Source organism: Vicia villosa, linkage group LG2 (assembly GCF_029867415.1).
Source record: "Vicia villosa cultivar HV-30 ecotype Madison, WI linkage group LG2, Vvil1.0, whole genome shotgun sequence".
NCBI classification, from domain to species: Eukaryota; Viridiplantae; Streptophyta; class Magnoliopsida; order Fabales; family Fabaceae; genus Vicia; species Vicia villosa.
The window spans coordinates 2514672-2533219 of NC_081181.1; the positions used below are offsets into that span (position 1 = coordinate 2514672).

Below are 18548 nucleotides of genomic sequence, written 5' to 3' on the forward strand. Positions count from 1 at the left end.
AAATATGACCAAAGACATTACAGGTCATTTTCAAAGTCAACAAAAAGACACTTTTTTCAAAAGGACACACAAGGAGCATCAAGAATCATTTTGACATGAGACCAAAGACATTGGTTAGAGGACTCTTTGAGGTTCCAAAAAGTGCAAGAACTCCTTCATATGACAAAAATTGAGGGATTTACACCTTGTTGAAGTTGGCTAAATTTTGGAAAATGCATAAAAGCAACATTGCTCAAAAATGCATTTTTTCCAAATGGGGCCAAGTTTTCATGGTTCAAACATCATTACCATAATATTATGGGACTCCCACAACCAAGACAAGGCCCACTCCATTTTTTATTCATTTTTGGTTTAATTTTATCACATATAAGATTAAATTAAAAAAGAAAAATGGATGGATAAAGAATAGCTTACAAACCAAGCATGACTCATCAAGAGAATCATTCAACTCTGCCCCAAGCCAAAAAAAAACAGAAGGAGGGTGGAAAATCAAGCCATGGTGGCTTAAATGCAAAGCTACTCATGTTGAAAAAGTCAAGATTCCACAAAGCTAATGAATGCTTCTTAGCTTCACTTCCAAGCAGCTCTTGGCCTATAAAAGAGCTATCATACTTCACAATCAAAAGAGGACGAATTCAGAAGCATTCATAAGCATATATCACTCTTGTAACAACTTGTAATATTCAAAGAAACTTGAAATTCGAATTTTAAGTTTCAGCAAATTTCAATACAAACTAAACATTCAAACATCATCTCTGAGCTTCACTGAAACTATTCCAATCAATTGCAAGTCTTAAACCTCATTGAATCGAGCTACACAGGTCACGATTTGCTCAAACAAAAACCAACTCATATCTGATCATACACGCACATTTAACAAGATGTAGATATATGTTTGTGTTTAGATTGGTGCTCTGGTCGTTTCTGGAGCTTTAATTAAGTTTTAATGACCGTTTGCACAAAACCACCATTTTAGGGTTTCTAAGCTCAAACTTAGGGTTCTTCATTAGAGCCAAAATTAAACCAAATTAAGGGCATGGTTACATTCAGTGGAACAAGACGAATTTAATGGTCCTATCGCGCCTGATTTCTATGCTTGTTTACACCTATTCGCTATTTTGCAGGGATGAGTTTAATCTATTACAGCGCTTCTAGCCAGAAAGCGCTGTTAAAAGTGGTGTCTGGAGGTTGAAGATGATGCGTGTCCTCACCCCATTGGCCAGCCAGCGCGCGCGTTCTTTTAAATTTTCCTCTAATCAAGTGTTTTGCAGGTATACTGATTGCCATGCGCCTCAAAATCTGAGCCTTCTGATCCACTTTCCATCCAATCCAACGCGCCAGATCATGCATGAACATCATACTCCCTCATAATCAACCACATCTGATTAGTATCCTTTTATTTTTTATTTCTATTTTAATTTCTTTGCAAAATTAATTAAAAATAGTTAAAAAAATCCAAAAAATACACAAAAAATATTTTTAAGCTTCTAAAATAATATATTATTTTCTGAAATAAAAATATTTTATTTTTCTTCATAATTTCAATATTTTGCATAATTAATTAGTATATATTTATATATTTGCTTTTTAATTATTTCAACCAATCAAAAAATCATAAAAAAATTGTTCTTTATATTAAATATTGTTTATATATTATAAACTAATTTTGTACATATTTAGGATAATTTTCTCTTTAAGTTTTAATTATTTGTATAATTATTTGCATAATTATGTCTTAATTAACTTAATAAACTTCAAATCAATTTCAAAAATTCCAAAAAAATTAGTTTTGTTTTAAAATTAATTAACAAGCACATTTGAACATATTTTTAAGCTTAATTTCTAGGTTTAAATTTATTTTCTTTTTCTCATTTTAATTTAATTAATTATGCATTAATTTTAAATTAAAATCAATCATCAAAAAAAACCAAAAACATGCATTTCTCTATTTATCTTATTGCAATTTAAATTCCTAGATAAATGTATAGGTTGTCAAAATCATGTAAATAGGCTTAGTTTACATTTCCTGCACAATCGATGTAATAGCGTAGATTTACTTTCCGCACTTTACATTTCCGCATTTTAATTTCCAGCAAATATAAACTGCGTGTATGTCAAAGATAAAATTGAACCGTTAGATCACTAACTTCAAAGATAAAATATCTGAATCCAATCACAATCACACTTGCACCTTTTAAGGTAATCCCTTCTCATTCTTTTCAAAATCAAAGTCAAAATTCTACTGTTTCGAGTACAAAATCGAACCTTTTGTTTGTATCCGGTGAAAGGATATATTTTTAAAGGAAATAGGATAAAGACCTTACAACTCAGGGTAGACCTCCTAGTTTGCTTGCTCATATCAAAACAAACAAAATTCTCATACACTGTTGTTTTTCAAAACAAAACTTTCCAAAAAGACAATATTTTGTATACATCCAAACACGGATCATTACAAAGTTAACGTTCTTTTCAAAACATCTTTCGAAAGATAAACAAACATTTTGTATACATCCGCACAAGGATCATTACAAATTCAATTTACAAAGGTATTTGAAACCACATATGAGCATTCTAAAGCAATTGAAAAGTGATCGAAAAACAAGTGAGCTAAGCAAACTTAAGAGCCCATGGATAACCATGGATACAAAGGGTGCTAACACCTTCCCTTTGTATAACCTACCCCCTTACCCAGAATTTCTTAAAGGTCTTTTTTCTGTTTCTTTTATAAACCTTTCCTTAATTGGATAAAATAAAAGGTCGGTGGCGACTCTGTGAATTTTCAAAAATGCGAAAGCATAAGCGATAAAAAAGAGTCAGTTCACGTATCTCTCCCGCTCAGAGGTATGGCCCGAAAAACGGAGGTCCACACTTTCTATAGTTGATCAAGCCTTTGTCAGAATGTTTTGCTCCATTTTTCTTTAGATATTTGTTGTATCTTTGCACAAACAGTCCCATTTCCTCATCATCGGAGTCTTCGTCATCACTTGTATCACTATCCTTTAGCTCTTGTCTTGAGGTCTTGGAGCTTGAAGCTTTTAGAGCTATTGACTTCTTCTCTACCTCTTTCTCCATGTTCTTTTCTTTCTTTGCCCTTTTCTCATGCATGTCAAGGCATTTAAGGTGTTGTTCATGTTCCTCTAGTTTACCAAAGAGAGTGGTAATGTCTAAGGTGTTTAGATCATTTGCTTCCTTTATTGCTGTAACCTTGGGTTGCCATTCCATGTTCAAGCATCTTAAGATTTTGTTAGTAGCAACTGCATTGGAAACAGGTCCATCAAGAGAATTTAACCGATTTTTCAGGTGAACGAATCTCTTCTGCATGTTTTCGATGGATTCACCATCTTCCATGTGGAAGAGTTCGAACTCTTGAGTTAACGTATTGATCCTAGCTAGTTTGACATCATCCGTTCCCTCGTGGGCAACTTGCAATGTGTCCCACATAGCTTTAGCGGATCTACAATGGGAAACGCGATAGTATTCATCAACTCCTAGAGCTGAGATTAGAATGTTTCTCGCTTTCCAATCGTATGCATATCCCTTTTCATCTTCAGCATTCCAAGTATTTTCTGGTTTTGGAACAACTGCACCAGCTGCATTTGTCATGGTGATCTGAAAGGGACCATTGACAATAGCTGTCCAGATGTTCCTATCAATTGCATTGATGTGGACACACATACAATCCTTCCAATAGCCATAGTTTTCACCGTTGAAAACTGGAGCTCTATTGTGAGCCCCTTTAGGTCCGGAAGCCATCTTTCCAATAAGTGTTTCACGTAGCACGGAATAAACCAGAGCTCTTGATGCCACTTGTTAGACGCTGGCCTTAGGATCTAGAGGGGGGTGAATAGATCTTACACAGTTTTGCGAAATTAATTGAACTTTAAGCGGAAGTGATTCTGAATCGACTCGCGTCTATTCCGAACCACTATTGAAACGATTGTATATGTGTTAAAACCACTAACCAGCTTGAGATAAACGATAAGAGAATACACTATAGAATCAATACGTAGCTCTATTGAAAATCAATTAACTTCTTATATGATGAACGACGTTTGCAATGCAGTAATGGTGAAAGAAGCAAAAACACAAACACTTGGTGATAATGATCAAATTGATGGTAGTTCAATGTGTGATGGATTGTGATGTTTATATAAGACCTTAATTCACAATCTTAACACTCGAATCGTTGATCAATTTGCTATTATAACCAAATATGAACAGAACGTAAATGAAAAGGTAAAAGCGACAAGAACACGATATTTGTTTAGGCAGTTCGTCGATCGTCCTCGCTACGACTACGTCTGCCCCCAATTCCAAACTGAAATTGGGAAATCTTTCATTAATGTTGAAAGCAGTTTATACAAAGAAGATAACAAAGCGATAAACCATAAACCAATTATGTCGATCCTTTGAATCTTCTTCCCCCTTAATCTTGAGTCAGATCAAGGTTATCCAAGAGCTTCACTTAATCCCTTTTCTGCAGTGTCTTGAATTGCCTTGAACCCTTGTTCTTCAATCTTCACACTCAGATGGATCCTCGATGAAACCTCTTGATAAAAACCCCCAAGAAACACCTATCTTGGAGGACAAAACCCGCAGATTTTGTTCACCAAAAACCCCACAAATCTTCACCCACTAGGAATCTTCAATTCCGTTCCATGGACGTTATCGAACTCGATCACTAACCCTCAACGCAAGAATGATTATGTGTAATTGTGTTGGAGATGACGAAGAACGAAGATGAGAAGCCTTTGTGTATCTTTCAGTCGTTGGTGTTAATTTCAATAATTGAACCTTGGACAATATATATGAGAGCTTTTCAGTTGATGCAGAGAAAACCAGAAATTTTGACAGTTTTGATCAGATAGGTCGACCTAATTTAGGGCTGGGTCGACCTAACAGAGCTGCATATCCTTTGGAAGTCAGTTTTGATCAGATAGGTCGACCTAATTTAGGGCTGGGTCGACCTAACAGAGCTGCATATCTTTTGGATGACATTTGTTCCCAGTTAGGTCGACCTGTCAAAGAGGTAGGTCGACCAGAATCCACTTCTGATGCGTTTTGGGGAAATTTTCTCAGATTAGGTCGACCTAGCAGAATGATATGTAAATTTCTTCATTTTAGGTCGACCTGTGTTGGGAGTAGGTCGACCTAACTGCTGATTTTCTGAGTTCCTCTTATTTTGCTTGTGTTGAGTCGACCTGTGTGCATAGTAGGTCGACCTGCTCTGTTATGAGAGATCAAAGCTTGCTTTTCTTTGAGTTCTTCTGCTTGTACCTTGTTGCTTGAATGCTTGTTGAGTTTGCCATGAATCAAAAACATTTTTGTGAGTGTGATCTTGTATTCACAATATGAGCCAAGACATTACAGGTTCTCAAAATGTTAACAAGAAGTCATCTTTTTTTTCAAAAGCTCATGACTTGGGCATGGAAGACTCAACTAAGATGAAACAAAAAAATCCTATAAAGGACATATTGAGCTTTCTAAAAAGTATTATAGCATCCTTGTACGATCAAAATTGGAGGAGTTATGAATTGTGCAAGTTAGCCAAAGTTTGAGGACTACGTAAGGGTTATTTCGAGTAATATTAAGATTATTCACTAATGGGCCTACCATTTGAATGCTAAATTGGCCCATGACCTTAAAGAAGGACCTTAAACCCATCATTCTATTTTTATGATATTTATTTTAAATTTATTTATTTAAATATAAAATAAATTATTAAAAATATGAGATAAAGGGATTAAATAATATGGCTTTCAAGAAAGCTAAATATTTGGTCTTGGCAAGCCAGGAATCGTGAGAAATTGGATGGAAATCTAATCAAGACCAAAAAAGCAAGATTCCATATGAATTTAAAATCAAATCTCAATCATGTAAAATTAAAAAGATTTGATCCAATTTTGATAAACCTAATTCAGTCCCATATATATGCATAAGGATTTCTGATTAAAAGGAGAGGATTGGCTGCTTCAGGAATCCTATTCAGCTTCAACAAAACCGTGACATCAAGTAAGAGAGCACAAGTGTTTGGGGAACGATTGAAGCCATTCTAGGGATTCAAAAGGAATTTTCAGCACCCTCTGAAGCAAATACCATCATCATAGACGTCCAAGGCATCGCATACCATCACCATCGCGTTTACGGTTCGTCCATCGTTTTTTTTATTTCGATTATAGGCATTCACGCATCATAAATCATGTATGAATATTTATTCGTGATCATGGATGTGCTTTGAATTTTTTGGTGCTGTTTGATTTGTGTTTAATCGCAGGTTGAAGGTTACACCATGTTAAAGGTTTCCAAGCTTTGATTTGGGTATTTTTGATTATAAGTTGAATCAACCTAAATTAATAGGCATATCGTGCTTAAGAAGCGATTTAAATTTAAACCTCATAATTAATTATGATTTATACATGGTATATTGGTATTTGGTGAGTTTGGATGTTTGCAGGAATTAACCGTGGAGAACTCATAGCAAAAAACGCAGGATCAAATGGAGAAGACGACCCCGCATGTTCTATTTCAATTTTTGAATAAAATGCTTTGTTATGTTTTCATATTTAACGTGTGTGATAGCAACAGCGATCAAGCAGTGGCGCAGCGGTTAAAGACAAGCCCAAAGGCATAGTGTACTGAGGCGTGGGTTCGAGTCTCGTCGGTTGCATGTAATTTCCACACCTGATCCATAGAGTCCCCTAAGTTTTCTTTTCTTTTTATATTTTTCTTTTATTCTAATTGGTTTTATTTTCTTTTCAATTACCAAACCTTTTTTTATCTTTTTTTTTAAAATTCTTTTAAATCAACAATTTTATTTTAATAATTAATTTAAATTAGATAATAATTAGCTTATTAGATTTTATTAGATTAGTTTATTTTATTTTATTAAAACTAATTAGAATAACTAATTTAATTAACTTAGTTTTAATTTAGGTTTTGATTAATAATCTTAATTTAGGTTTTAGTTAATAATTTTAATATAGGCAAATAAATTAGGGTTTATAAAAAAGAATTTAATCAGGATTAGCTAATTTTAAAATTAATTAGGTTAAAAAAAACCAATAATTAATTTTTAGGTTTGTTAGCCTTGATTCATTTAGAAACCCTAGTAGCCTTAGGGTTTTTAGGTAGATGTCGTCCATTAACTTAGTGTCTTTCCTCATAAAACCTCATTCCCTAAAAATCAGTGTTTACCCTCTCTTCAAAATTTTTTGTCTTGCCTTTATTTATTCTATTAACCTGGTTTGTCTTAATCAATTAGGTTTGTCGTTCTTTAATGCACTAACATTTTCTCTTCTTCGCTCGTAATTTTCAGGGTTGATCAAGGAGCGATGAAGGCTCAAGATGTGTAAATTAATTATTGTTCTCTCTTATTTTCTGCCTTTACTTTTCTGTTACCCTATAAGGGTTTTATTGTAATAGATTAGGTTTATTTTTCCGCCTTTTAATTTCCCCCGTCCCCGCAGGTGTTTATTATAATAGCGTAGGGTTTAAACTGTTTTATTTTCTGCCATGGTTAGTAATTTAGGGAGTGCAAGCCTGTAATTAATCTAGAATCACCTAATTACAAGATAACATCACTGAACTTAACCACGTGATTGTGCACCCACACACCTTTAGGGTAACCTCTCTTGTTGCCTGTTGCCTTATTACTGTTGCCTTGTTGCCTTACTAATTATGCCTTTAAAATAGTCAAGTCCCTCGATTCCGAGGATACCTAAAGCAAAGGTTGCCTTTAAAGTTATTGAAATCATCATATGAGATCTAGTCCATCGAAGTTGCCTCGGTAAAACATGATGATTGTCCCAATTGCTAAGGTATCCTCGTCTGTTGCTTAAAATGACTATTCTATCCTTCCCTAAAAACTACCTACCTCTACATGGTAGGGACAGTTTTATGGCGAACGATATCTCGATGACCCTTCAAACATCCAATTGAAAGACTTCCTGCCCTCTCATGGTATGGATAGACCCTTTCGCCCGAAAGACTTAAAGAACAAAAAAGACAATATTAGGGTAGGTGTTCTTAAATGCTTGCTCACATTCAATTCAAAATTCAAAATGCTTTTCACACCTCCTTTTTCAAATCAATCTAAAAAGACTACGCTTATTTACAAGCTAAAGTTCTTCTTCAAAATCTTTTCTAAACACACACGACACTTCAAACATTTCAAACAATTCAAAAGTGAGCTAAGCAATTAAGCGCCCATGAATAACCATGGATACAAAGGGTGCTTTAAACCTTCCCTTTGTATAACCTACCCCCTGAACTCAAAGTCTTTAAAAAAGGTTTTTTCTGTTCTTTTAGCCTTTCCAATTGGATAAAATAAAAGTCGGTGGCGACTCTTGCTTACCGCGACATTTCTTTAAAGTCAGTTCACCATATTATAATACGTTTTTAATTAATTTTATTTGTTATGTCTACACACCGATAGGTGGAGAAGTATTGCTCATGGTGTTTTAGTGGTGAATGAGGTTATGGATTTGGCAAAAAGAGAGAAGAGAAACTTTTTGTTACTGAAAGTGGATTATGAGAAAGCTTACGATAATGTAAGTTATAACTTTTTGAGATTCTTGTTTCCTAAGATGGGGTCCGGAGATAGGTGGATTAGTTGGATGGAGGGATGTGTCTTTACTAGCTCAATGTTTGTGTTTGTTAATGGCAGTACAATGAAGGATTTCAAGGTGGAGAGAGGCTTGCGCCAAGGCAATCTGTTATCCGTTTTTTGTTTGTTTTCGTTATGGAAGGTTTAACCGGGTTAATGCACAAGGCTATGGAGCTAGGAGATTTTAGAAGTTTTAAGCTTAATGAAGAGGAAGAAGTGAACATATTACAATTCAAGGACGATACTATCATCATGGCTTACGCTAGTAGTGATAACTTGTGGAGTATAAAATCAATGTTAAGGGGTTTCGAAATGATGTATGGGTTGAAAGCTAATTTCTGCAAAAGTTAGTTGTATGGTATTCACGTGGGAAATTGGTTCCTCAATGCTGCTTCGTTCTTCTTTATGTGCAAAATTTATAACTTTCCATTCTTCCTTGGAGTTATGGTTAGGGACAGCCCTAGGAAATTATCAATATGGAAAGATTTACTTAAGAACCTGAGAAGTAGGCTCGTTGTTTGGAAAGGGAGACACCTCTCTCTAGCTGGTCGCATTGTGTTAATTAACTCGGTGTTTGACGCCATTCTTATGATTTGTTATCCTTCTACGCAGCGCCTTTAAAAGTGTTTTTAAAGATTCGGCATATTCAAAGTAATATTTTGTGGCGTGCTTATGAGAACAAAATGACCATTTATTGGGTGAGTTGGAAAGCCCTGTGCAAGCCTCGAAATCAAGGTGGTGTCGGCATTAAAGATGTTGAAGTTCTGAATAAGGCGCTCGTTAGTAAATGAAAATGGAGGATTTTGAATAAGCCTAATGTAGTTTGGACTTTGGAGTAGCTTATTTAGGTTTAGATACTTGAGTCCTGAGATCAAAGTATTTGTTGGAGACAAATGTGTGCAGAACAAAAGAGATTCAATTTGGTGGTGAGATTTGATATTGTATACTTTTGCTTATGTTATTGATCTGTTTAGTTTTGCTGGTATTATTAAAATCAGGGTAAACGATGGCCGCATGATATATTTTTGGCATTCCATGTGGTAGGGTAATCAATCACAGAAGAATGCGTATCCAGAATTTTTTGAAGTGGTTTTCAATAAGGTTATCAACATGGCGAATGTTGTTTGCTGGGAAGGAAATTCTTGGTCTTGGAAGCTTCAAGATATTGTGGCAAATATAGAAGGTGTTGACTCCTTTCTTTGGGAGGAGTTTAAAGAGCTGATGTTGTATGTTGTTTTGGAGAAGAATTTCAGCGATAGTTTCGTGTGGTTGAGGGAGGACAATGGTTCTTTTTCGGTCAAGTATTGTTTCAATTTTTTCACCTCGATCTCTAATGACAGCTCAATTAATTTATAATTTCTGAATGGGTTAAATCATTTATGGGAGGTTAAGGTTCCGTTGAATATTTTGCTTTTTGGATGGAGATATAATCTCAATAGGATTCCCACCAAAGATCAAATGGTTAGACGGGGGATTTTGACGGATATTAGAGATACTTGTTGCATATTTTGATTTAGGGAAGATGAATCCAAGTCACATCTTTTTTGGGTTTTGTGAGTTCACAACTAGAATTTGGAGAAAGATCATTGCTTGGATAGGCATAAATCTGATTTTGTCTTCGGGTGAGTTTGTGGATTTTTTTTCTCCCACTGTTAGAAGGTGAAGAATAAGTTTCTTAGGTTAACGGTTCGTGTCATTTGTTTAGCTATAGTTTGGTGCATTTGGTTGATGCGTAACGCCGTTCTTTTCAAATGAGTCGTTTTCAATTTTGACGAGTGTATGTTGGCGATCATTCATATGTCCTTGATTTGGATGTATTTGAATTGTAAGTCCTATGAGCTTTGTAATTTCCATGCTTGGAACACTTTACTTCTCTGTTTTAAAAAGTAGGAGTATTTTGGTCTGATGTATTGGGCGGAGTATCTTATACTCCTTTTTATTGAATCATTGCTTATTAAAAGAAAATTCTCATGAACTATTGAACTTTTAAACGAACATGTTTAAATTTTATTTTAACCTCTTTGAGCATGATTCCTTTTGCTTGTTTCACGAATTGTAAATTTAGTCTTAAGAATGTGACCTAAAATTTTTTCATTCTCATGTTTGATCCAAAATTATATAAATTATGCCTAAATACTTTTATTCTTGAAAATTAAGATAGAATAATCTATAACTTTCCATTTCTTTCCATTTCGACCGAAATATTTTAACTTCCTTAATTTTTATTTTAAATTTAAATTAAATAAATTTTATTAACAATTTTTAAAAATTAAATTACTTACCAAAACATGGATGGAAAAAAATGTATAATAACAATATTACCAAAAATAATATTCTCAAAGGCATAATTTTAATCCTTAAAAAACCATACTCTTAGAGTTTATAAATTTTAATGAGTCATTTTCACTTATGACTTTGATAGTAAATATATGATGTTTATCTATGTTTTTATTGTTATTAAAGTAAAGACCTATTTAACCTCAAAGGGTTGGCTCAGTTGGCAAATGAGATTTTTCCAAAAAGGGACGGAACCGGCTAGTACCTGGGTTTGATCCCGACTGGAGTCAAAAACGCCCTGGGGTCACGGTGCCGCCGCCTCCGAGTCCGGGTCCGAATTAATCACATGGGGTCCCTTTCCCCGCGGATACCGGTCGGTTAAAAAAAAAAAAAAGTAAAGACCTATTCTATAATAATTACCTATTCTGGTTTCTATTAATAAAAGGAATTTTTTAAAACAATTTTTGAATTTATTAAATGATTGATGTATGTAGTCAATATATAAAGTGGATACATCAATTGCTCAATAAAATTAAAAATAAAATTTTATTTACAAAAATAATTGGAGCAGTTATATATTCCATACTTAAATTTTGAATTTTTTTAATAATTTTTGTCTTGAAATTTAATTTATATCCATATTCAACCAAATTTATAAATTTACCAAATATTTTTTTTTTTCTAAATCCAATATATAATTACAATATTTTACAATATATACCTTGACTAAAATTAAAAGTATGCATTCAATGAATCTTAATTTTTAAATAACATAACCAAACTGAAAATATATGAACCAGTAATATTTAAAACCAGCAGGTATTTTATTCAACAGTTTCGATTTATTTGACTTATTTTCTCAAGTTGAAACAAGTAATCTTCTTAGCTTCAGTTTGATGTTCCTTGTCAGCCTCAGTTTTGCTTTCCTCTTTATCACTATCCTTCTTAACCACTGTTTTACATCCTTTCCCCTCATTGCCGCCTTTTTCATGTGGACAGTGCAGTATGACGGAGTGGTGGATCTCACCATCGGTTTCTTGCATGTTACAGGTCCATCACCTGACCTGCAAACAAAAAAAACAACAGTGATACAAAGAAAATTATATTTAATTCATGCCGTTAAGCATCAGCCACCGAAAATATGTAATAAAAAAAAAACTAATTACAAAAAATATGTATATCTATTATTGAGATAGATATATACCTTGCGATGACGAAAGTGCAAGGCTTATAAAGAACTTGTTTTGGATCAGAGAGAATATGCTGAAAGCAAAATGAAGTGCAAGGCATAGGGTTGGACATACAACCATGAAAAACACAGATGTTAGTGTAATTGTCAATAACAACATCAGGTTCATCCTGGAAAGGGCTAAGACCAGTCTCAATAACATATTGTCTATGTTTGATCTTGACTTGTTCGATGAGATCCCAATACTGACGTCTGTAGTGTTTGGTAAGACGTTTGATGTTGCGAAGACGACGACAGAGAAGTTCACGATGGGTGAGATGAGAGGCAGTGGAGAGTGGGTCAGAGGTTGTTGTGTTGATGGTTGGATTTGGAGCATTGGGAGAAGACATTCTGATACTGAGTGAATGCAGAAAGATAGAGATGTGTTATTGACTGCGCCGCAGCAGACAGACACAAGGAATTATGAATGAATGAAATGAATACTAGAAACAAACCTTTAAATACTTCAACTTATTGTTGTAATACCGTGTCTATCTCGTTTTCAATTTACTACTAGTAGTAGATAAACTTTGAGATTGGGTTAAGCCTCATGGGCCGGGTTACTAACTTTTATTTTACCGGAATTTTTTTTTTATAAGCAAAGGATGCATTAATAAGATGCACAAGGGGTGCATAACCCATTACAACCAAAACATAAAAACAAAGTTGTTACAAACTCCCACCCGAATCAAAACAAAGACCCGGAAATTGATTCCAATCCGACCAAACAAATTCGACTAACCCCCTCTTTCCTACGACCAACCATTCCCAAGATAACAATTTAATCATCCAGGTACTATCAAAATGATTCTTGCCACCCCACTTATACCTGACACCCTCATATTATTTCATAATTTTAAAAGTGTTCTTGTTCAAATTTAAAGACAAATATGTGTACGAAATTTCTAATAGAAAATTCAAAAATTTCGTCATGAACTAATATCAAGAATTTCAAAATTTTACAGTACTCTGAAAGTAATACTATCATTTTCAAAAAATGTCATGTGATATCGGAAATTTCAACCGGATCATAAAATTCTCTTACACACTTTGTGTTATTCTTAGATTGTGATTCTACTGTATTTGAAGAAGCTGTTAAAGAACCAAAGTGGAAAAAAACGAGTGAAGAAATTGCTTCAATTGAGAAAAACAACACATGGGAGCTGATTGATCTTCAATAAGGGCACAAAACTATTGGTGTGAAGTGGGTTACGAAATGAAATTGAAAGAAGATGGAGAAGTTGACAAGTATAAATCAAGGTTAGTTGATAAAGTCTACAGGCAAGAGTTTAGGGTGGATTATATTGAAGTATTTGCTTCAGATGTAAGACATGATACCATCATAATAATGGTTGCATTAGCTGCACAAAAATCACTGCACATCTTTCAATTGGATCTAAAATCAACATTCTTACATGGTGATCTCTAAGAGCAGGTGTAAGACTAATCCCAAGAACATGGAACTCAGTTAACATGAGATTCTATTACAATTAGCCAATATATATTTTCTGTTTTGAATAAGGCGAAAGGCATTTAGCTCGCATATGTATGAACGTTTTAAAAACTATGTTATTATTGTGTTCACATAAAGAATATTGTTGTCGATCTCTAAGGAAATATTAATTATGAACTTCCACTAGAAGATCCTTGTCGTCCTTATAGATGATACTAATGTTGGACTTCCACAAGAAGATCCTAGCCGCCCTTAGAGGAACTATTAATATTGTACTTTCATAAAAAGATCCTTGTCGTCCTTAGAGATGATACTAATGTTGGACTTCCACAAGAAGATCCTAGTCGCCCTTAGAGGAACTATTAATATTGTACTTTCATAAAAAGATCCTTCTTGCACTTCTGCTAGAAGATCCTTGCCTCCCTCCAAGGCAATATTAAAGTTGGAATTCCACTCGAAGATCCTTGTTGCCCTCATAGGGAATATTGGTGTTGGAGTCCCACTAAAAGATCTTTGCCACCCTTAGAGACAATATTAATGTTAGACTTCTACTAAAATATCTTTGTTGCTCAACTAGCAAAGAGATACTGGGCCATCACAAATAATTCCAAAGTTTCACCTTACTTACAATTAACCCTCTTGCTAGATAATTAAATATACCATGTATTGGATCCTTTAATAATCAGCAAAATATGGGATTTAACTTAAAATTCTTGCATGAGGGACTCCACTTAAAAGTTTTCGCATAGGAACGTAAAACTAAAGCCATTCGAACTTTACAAGACCTACTATTTTAGGGACTGTGTACTGGGATAATTCCACCCCCCCCCCCCAGAGAAGGTGAATCAAAGGATGGCAAGGCATGCCACTTTGGGTGAGTACATGGCTAGCACCTCTCGCTCCCCGAAGTTAAGGTTGTAGTCATCCATTAATCATAATGTGCACCAATTGTTTGTAATGTTCGCCCTTTGGTCGCATCACTAGTCCAAGATAAGCCTATTTAAAACCATTTATTTCCCATTCATGAAATGTGGGGTTTAGCGTGTTTTAGGGTATTGTCAGTATAGAATTTAGATCAAAGAGAGTAGTTATGTTTCCCACAAAAATAAGGTTAATAAGTGTCACATGCTCCTAAGAGAGGAGAATAATCGCTCATTGGGTCCTAGAACCCGGGTCCAATATATCTCTATATGTGATATTTAGATCAAACTCTAGTATCTCGACAAGGATATCTCGAAAAAAAATTAAGCATGCTTTCAAAGTCTGTTCACATGTTGATTTTGAAGTCTTTCATGTTGTTGTCGAAGTACACTCAAGCATGTAGTAGTCAAAATTCTAGGATTGTTAGCATATCGAATTGGGTATGTTTGTTTATCCTAATTGTTTAAGTTAGCTTAATATTCTATAAACAGACTAGTTCTTTCAGGTTGTTGAGAGAAGTTGATTGTTGCTATTTACTTGCAATTTGTAAATCCTAATAGAGAAAGTGAATAAAAACACTGAGCTATGGCACAAGAGACTTGGCCACTCGAAACAAAATCTATTATGTGGTGACAAGGTCGAGAGGCTGGAGTTTTGCGAACCTAATGTATTTGGTAAATCTTATAGGGTGAAGTTTAACAAATGTAAATAAAGAACACATGAATCTCTTGATTATATTCATGTTGATCTTTGGGGGGTATGCAAGGTGTCCTTCACATTTATGTGCGAGGTATTTTCTATCCATACTTGATGATTATTCCAGAAAGTTGTGGGTATTCATTCAGAAAGCTAAGAAATAAACTTTTAAAAATTTCAAAAAGATGGAAGACTCTGGTCAAAAACCAAACTAGCAGGAAGGTCTAGATGTTGAGGACCGGCAATGGTCTTGAATTTTGCAACGAGACCATGACTACTTGAGGTACATGACTAATTGAGGTACCACCGAGAAAAATGGTTTAGTTAAAAGTTTTAATCGAACTATTTTGGAAAGAATTAGATGCATGTTGGCTAGTAATGAATTGAATAAGGTGTTTTGGGATGAGGTTGTTTTGACATCAATATATCTGATAAATAGATGTCCCTCTACTGCCTTGGGAATGAAGACACCTCAAGATGTCTGGTCAGATTATCCACCTAATCTTGATAGACTTAGAATATTTGGTTATGTAGCCTATGGTCACATTAGGTAATATAAGGTCGAACTGTTGAGGTAGAGCACAATGATACTGAATTGCATAACTCAGATGAAGTCGAGGAAGAAGCATAAGTTGTTTATGAAGATGAAGAAACTGATAATGATTATTGTTCACTTCTCAAATATGTCACATTCAAGTATACATGTTTCGATTGCAACAAATAATAAGTATAAGAGTATCATACCCATAGGGAGTGTTGTTACTTATATTGGATATTTGTAGAAACTCCATTCTTTTTTATTTAAGCATGAGTAGAGAAAACAATAATATTGGTGGTAACAAGTTCAGTTTCACTTAAAACAAGTATCAAAAGTAAAGTGAAGAAGTAGAAATATGCTAAGATTTATAGAGTTGAGCTTTGATCCATTAATATTTTAGAAGTAAATATGTGTGATTATGAGAAGTGTGGTGACATGTGAGGTCAGAGTGATCTTGAGGTGTATCTCTAATACATCAAAGCATGCAAATAAAGGGCAAGGGAAAAAATCTTTAAGCCTCACTTATAACCCTAATATGCGTCTTTTTGTATTCTGAAATCCTCAATAGTGTAGCTTCTTATCTCCAAGCAAGCTAGGTAAGGGAATATATCTATCCTACTTATTCAACTATTTTAATTAAGAAAACCACTTATTGTTGGATCTCTAACAACAACAAGTTGTTATCTCTTCCTAAGTTGGCCAAACAAAGAAATAGACTTTTAACAGGTTAATGTATAATAAAACAAGTCACTTAACCACACACCGTATCACATTAAAAAAACTTAATATTAACTCGACCTTGCTCAACTACAAAAGGTTTAGCTCATAATGAGCTGAGTACAAACTACAAACATGGTTCTCAGAGGAAACATCCTTAAACATATAATGAAAAATAAATACAAACCTAAGAGATAATTGAGAATTTTTTGAGATGGATAATCTTTAAGAGGTGACTCCAATCGCACTAGAGCTCAACATCATGTACAAGACTGGGTGAGAAGAAGAAACTCCACCAACTCTCCATTATCCCTAAACTTTGTATCTTCTGTATTTTTTTCTTAGAAAATGTTGAACTCCCCCTCTATTTCTTCAAAGTCCTATTTATATACTTGAGCTAGGTTTTTTTGAAGCATTAGAGATCACCATCACCTCAATTCTTAGCCAACAAGGAATCAGGTACATGGGGACAATTGTGCGGGACAAAACAACCTATGATAGACTGCCACGGCAGGCTATAAACCTGTCAGAGAAGAATGCACAATGTAATATTGTACCTTCTTTTGTCTTCTAGTTCCATTTAGCCTTATCTTTTAATTCAAATATTTTCTCTTTTCAACTCAGCAAATATTCCCTCCAATGGTTTCTTCCTGCCACGTTTGCCTAGAGTCCATCTGGTTTCATTATTAATTTCCCATTTTTCTAAATCCAACTCCTTCCTTCAGCTCATGTTATTTGTTATAGACGAACGCGTTCATGCCTCAGCTCAACAAAGTTGTCCTTAAATTAAGTAAAAACACATTAAAACAACAAAAAGGAGCACATATTGTGCTTTATCCTAAACTTGCAAAAACAACTAAAACGAATTAAAATAGTAACTAAGAATCAAATTTACACTTAATAAAGAAGAATATTAAGGTATGTATTATCTCACAAAATGTGGGTTAACACACCCCCAAACTTAAACCATTACATGTCCTCAGGTGATGCGATAGGCAAAGACAATCAGAACAACATAAAGTAACTCTCCTTTTTTATCAGATCCACTGTTCTTCAATCTCAGGGTTATCCTCCTAGGGACTTGACTCAAAAATAGGTATAATTCATACCAAAGGCACAATGATGATCAAATGTTCTATGGGCTACAGGCATTTTTTGTCATGACAGCATTTTCCTATAATGATAGCCAGCCTATTTTTCAAATTTTGTTTGTTTTTCCTATGGTCCAACAACTCAGATTTTTATCTTTCCTTGGGGTTTTCGATTTCAAAATTCTTTTAACTTACACCTAGGACCTACACATGCATGCTTTTATTCAGAAAGCCAAAGTTGTAGTTGTCTCACCTTTTCATTAGACGAGATCTCACTTGTAATGAGTCTAACTTGTTAATTATGGTGAGAAAAACTATTTTCCTCCAGTTTTTGGCACAAAAACTTATTTAAAAGCTTTCTTTTCCATTTTCGGGCACAAGAGATTATATAGGAGCGCACTTTGACAACTTCCTTCTACACACTTTGGTGTGTTTATTTATCTAAGCCCTGCAGTGTTCCGGAGTGTTCCAGTCCTTATAATCAATTATCAATCACTCAACTAAAAGCTCAATTCTAGCTCTTATTCCATAATTAAAACCAAATCAATTTTATCACACAGGCTGACTGCTTAACATGCTACTGGAGTCACGACAGGCATTGTCTCTAACAGAAGATCAAAATCTCAAAATACCCCTCAGGTCCTTGTTCCATATATTGTTAAAGTCCTAATAGAATTTCCCTAAATCTTTTCAGATAGTTTGTTCTAAGGGGGATGTTACTCAACTTTGCTATAATGTCTTTATTATTATCTTCTTCTTTTTTTCTTCAGAAAATGAAAATTAACATAACTAGAACTTAAATGAAACAACAACAAACATAAAAAACTAGAACTTAATCAATTAATAGCAAATAGATTATTGTATGATTGAGGATTTAGGGATAAAAGGGGTCACGACGCAGGCCATTGTTCCCCCATACTTAAAGTAAGGACAATATCCACACTGTCAGCAAATGGGAAAGGGTACGCCAATGGTTACCTTTTCTTACCTACTAGGCTTTACGCCTGCTACTCTTGTGCATA

General features: G+C 34.4%; 1 protein-coding gene across 1 annotated transcript; it reads right to left on the bottom strand.

Annotated features, from left to right (window-relative positions):
• Positions 1 to 11705: 11705 nt before the first annotated feature.
• On the bottom strand, positions 11706 to 12486 carry LOC131645757 (uncharacterized). Its single transcript, XM_058915971.1, has 2 exons — positions 12087 to 12486; positions 11706 to 11946 (listed from the first exon to the last, which is right to left on the bottom strand). The coding sequence occupies exons 1-2, from the start codon at positions 12458 to 12460 to the stop codon at positions 11742 to 11744; spliced, it is 579 nt and encodes a 192-aa protein (XP_058771954.1). The 5' UTR covers positions 12461 to 12486; the 3' UTR covers positions 11706 to 11741.
• Positions 12487 to 18548: the final 6062 nt, after the last annotated feature.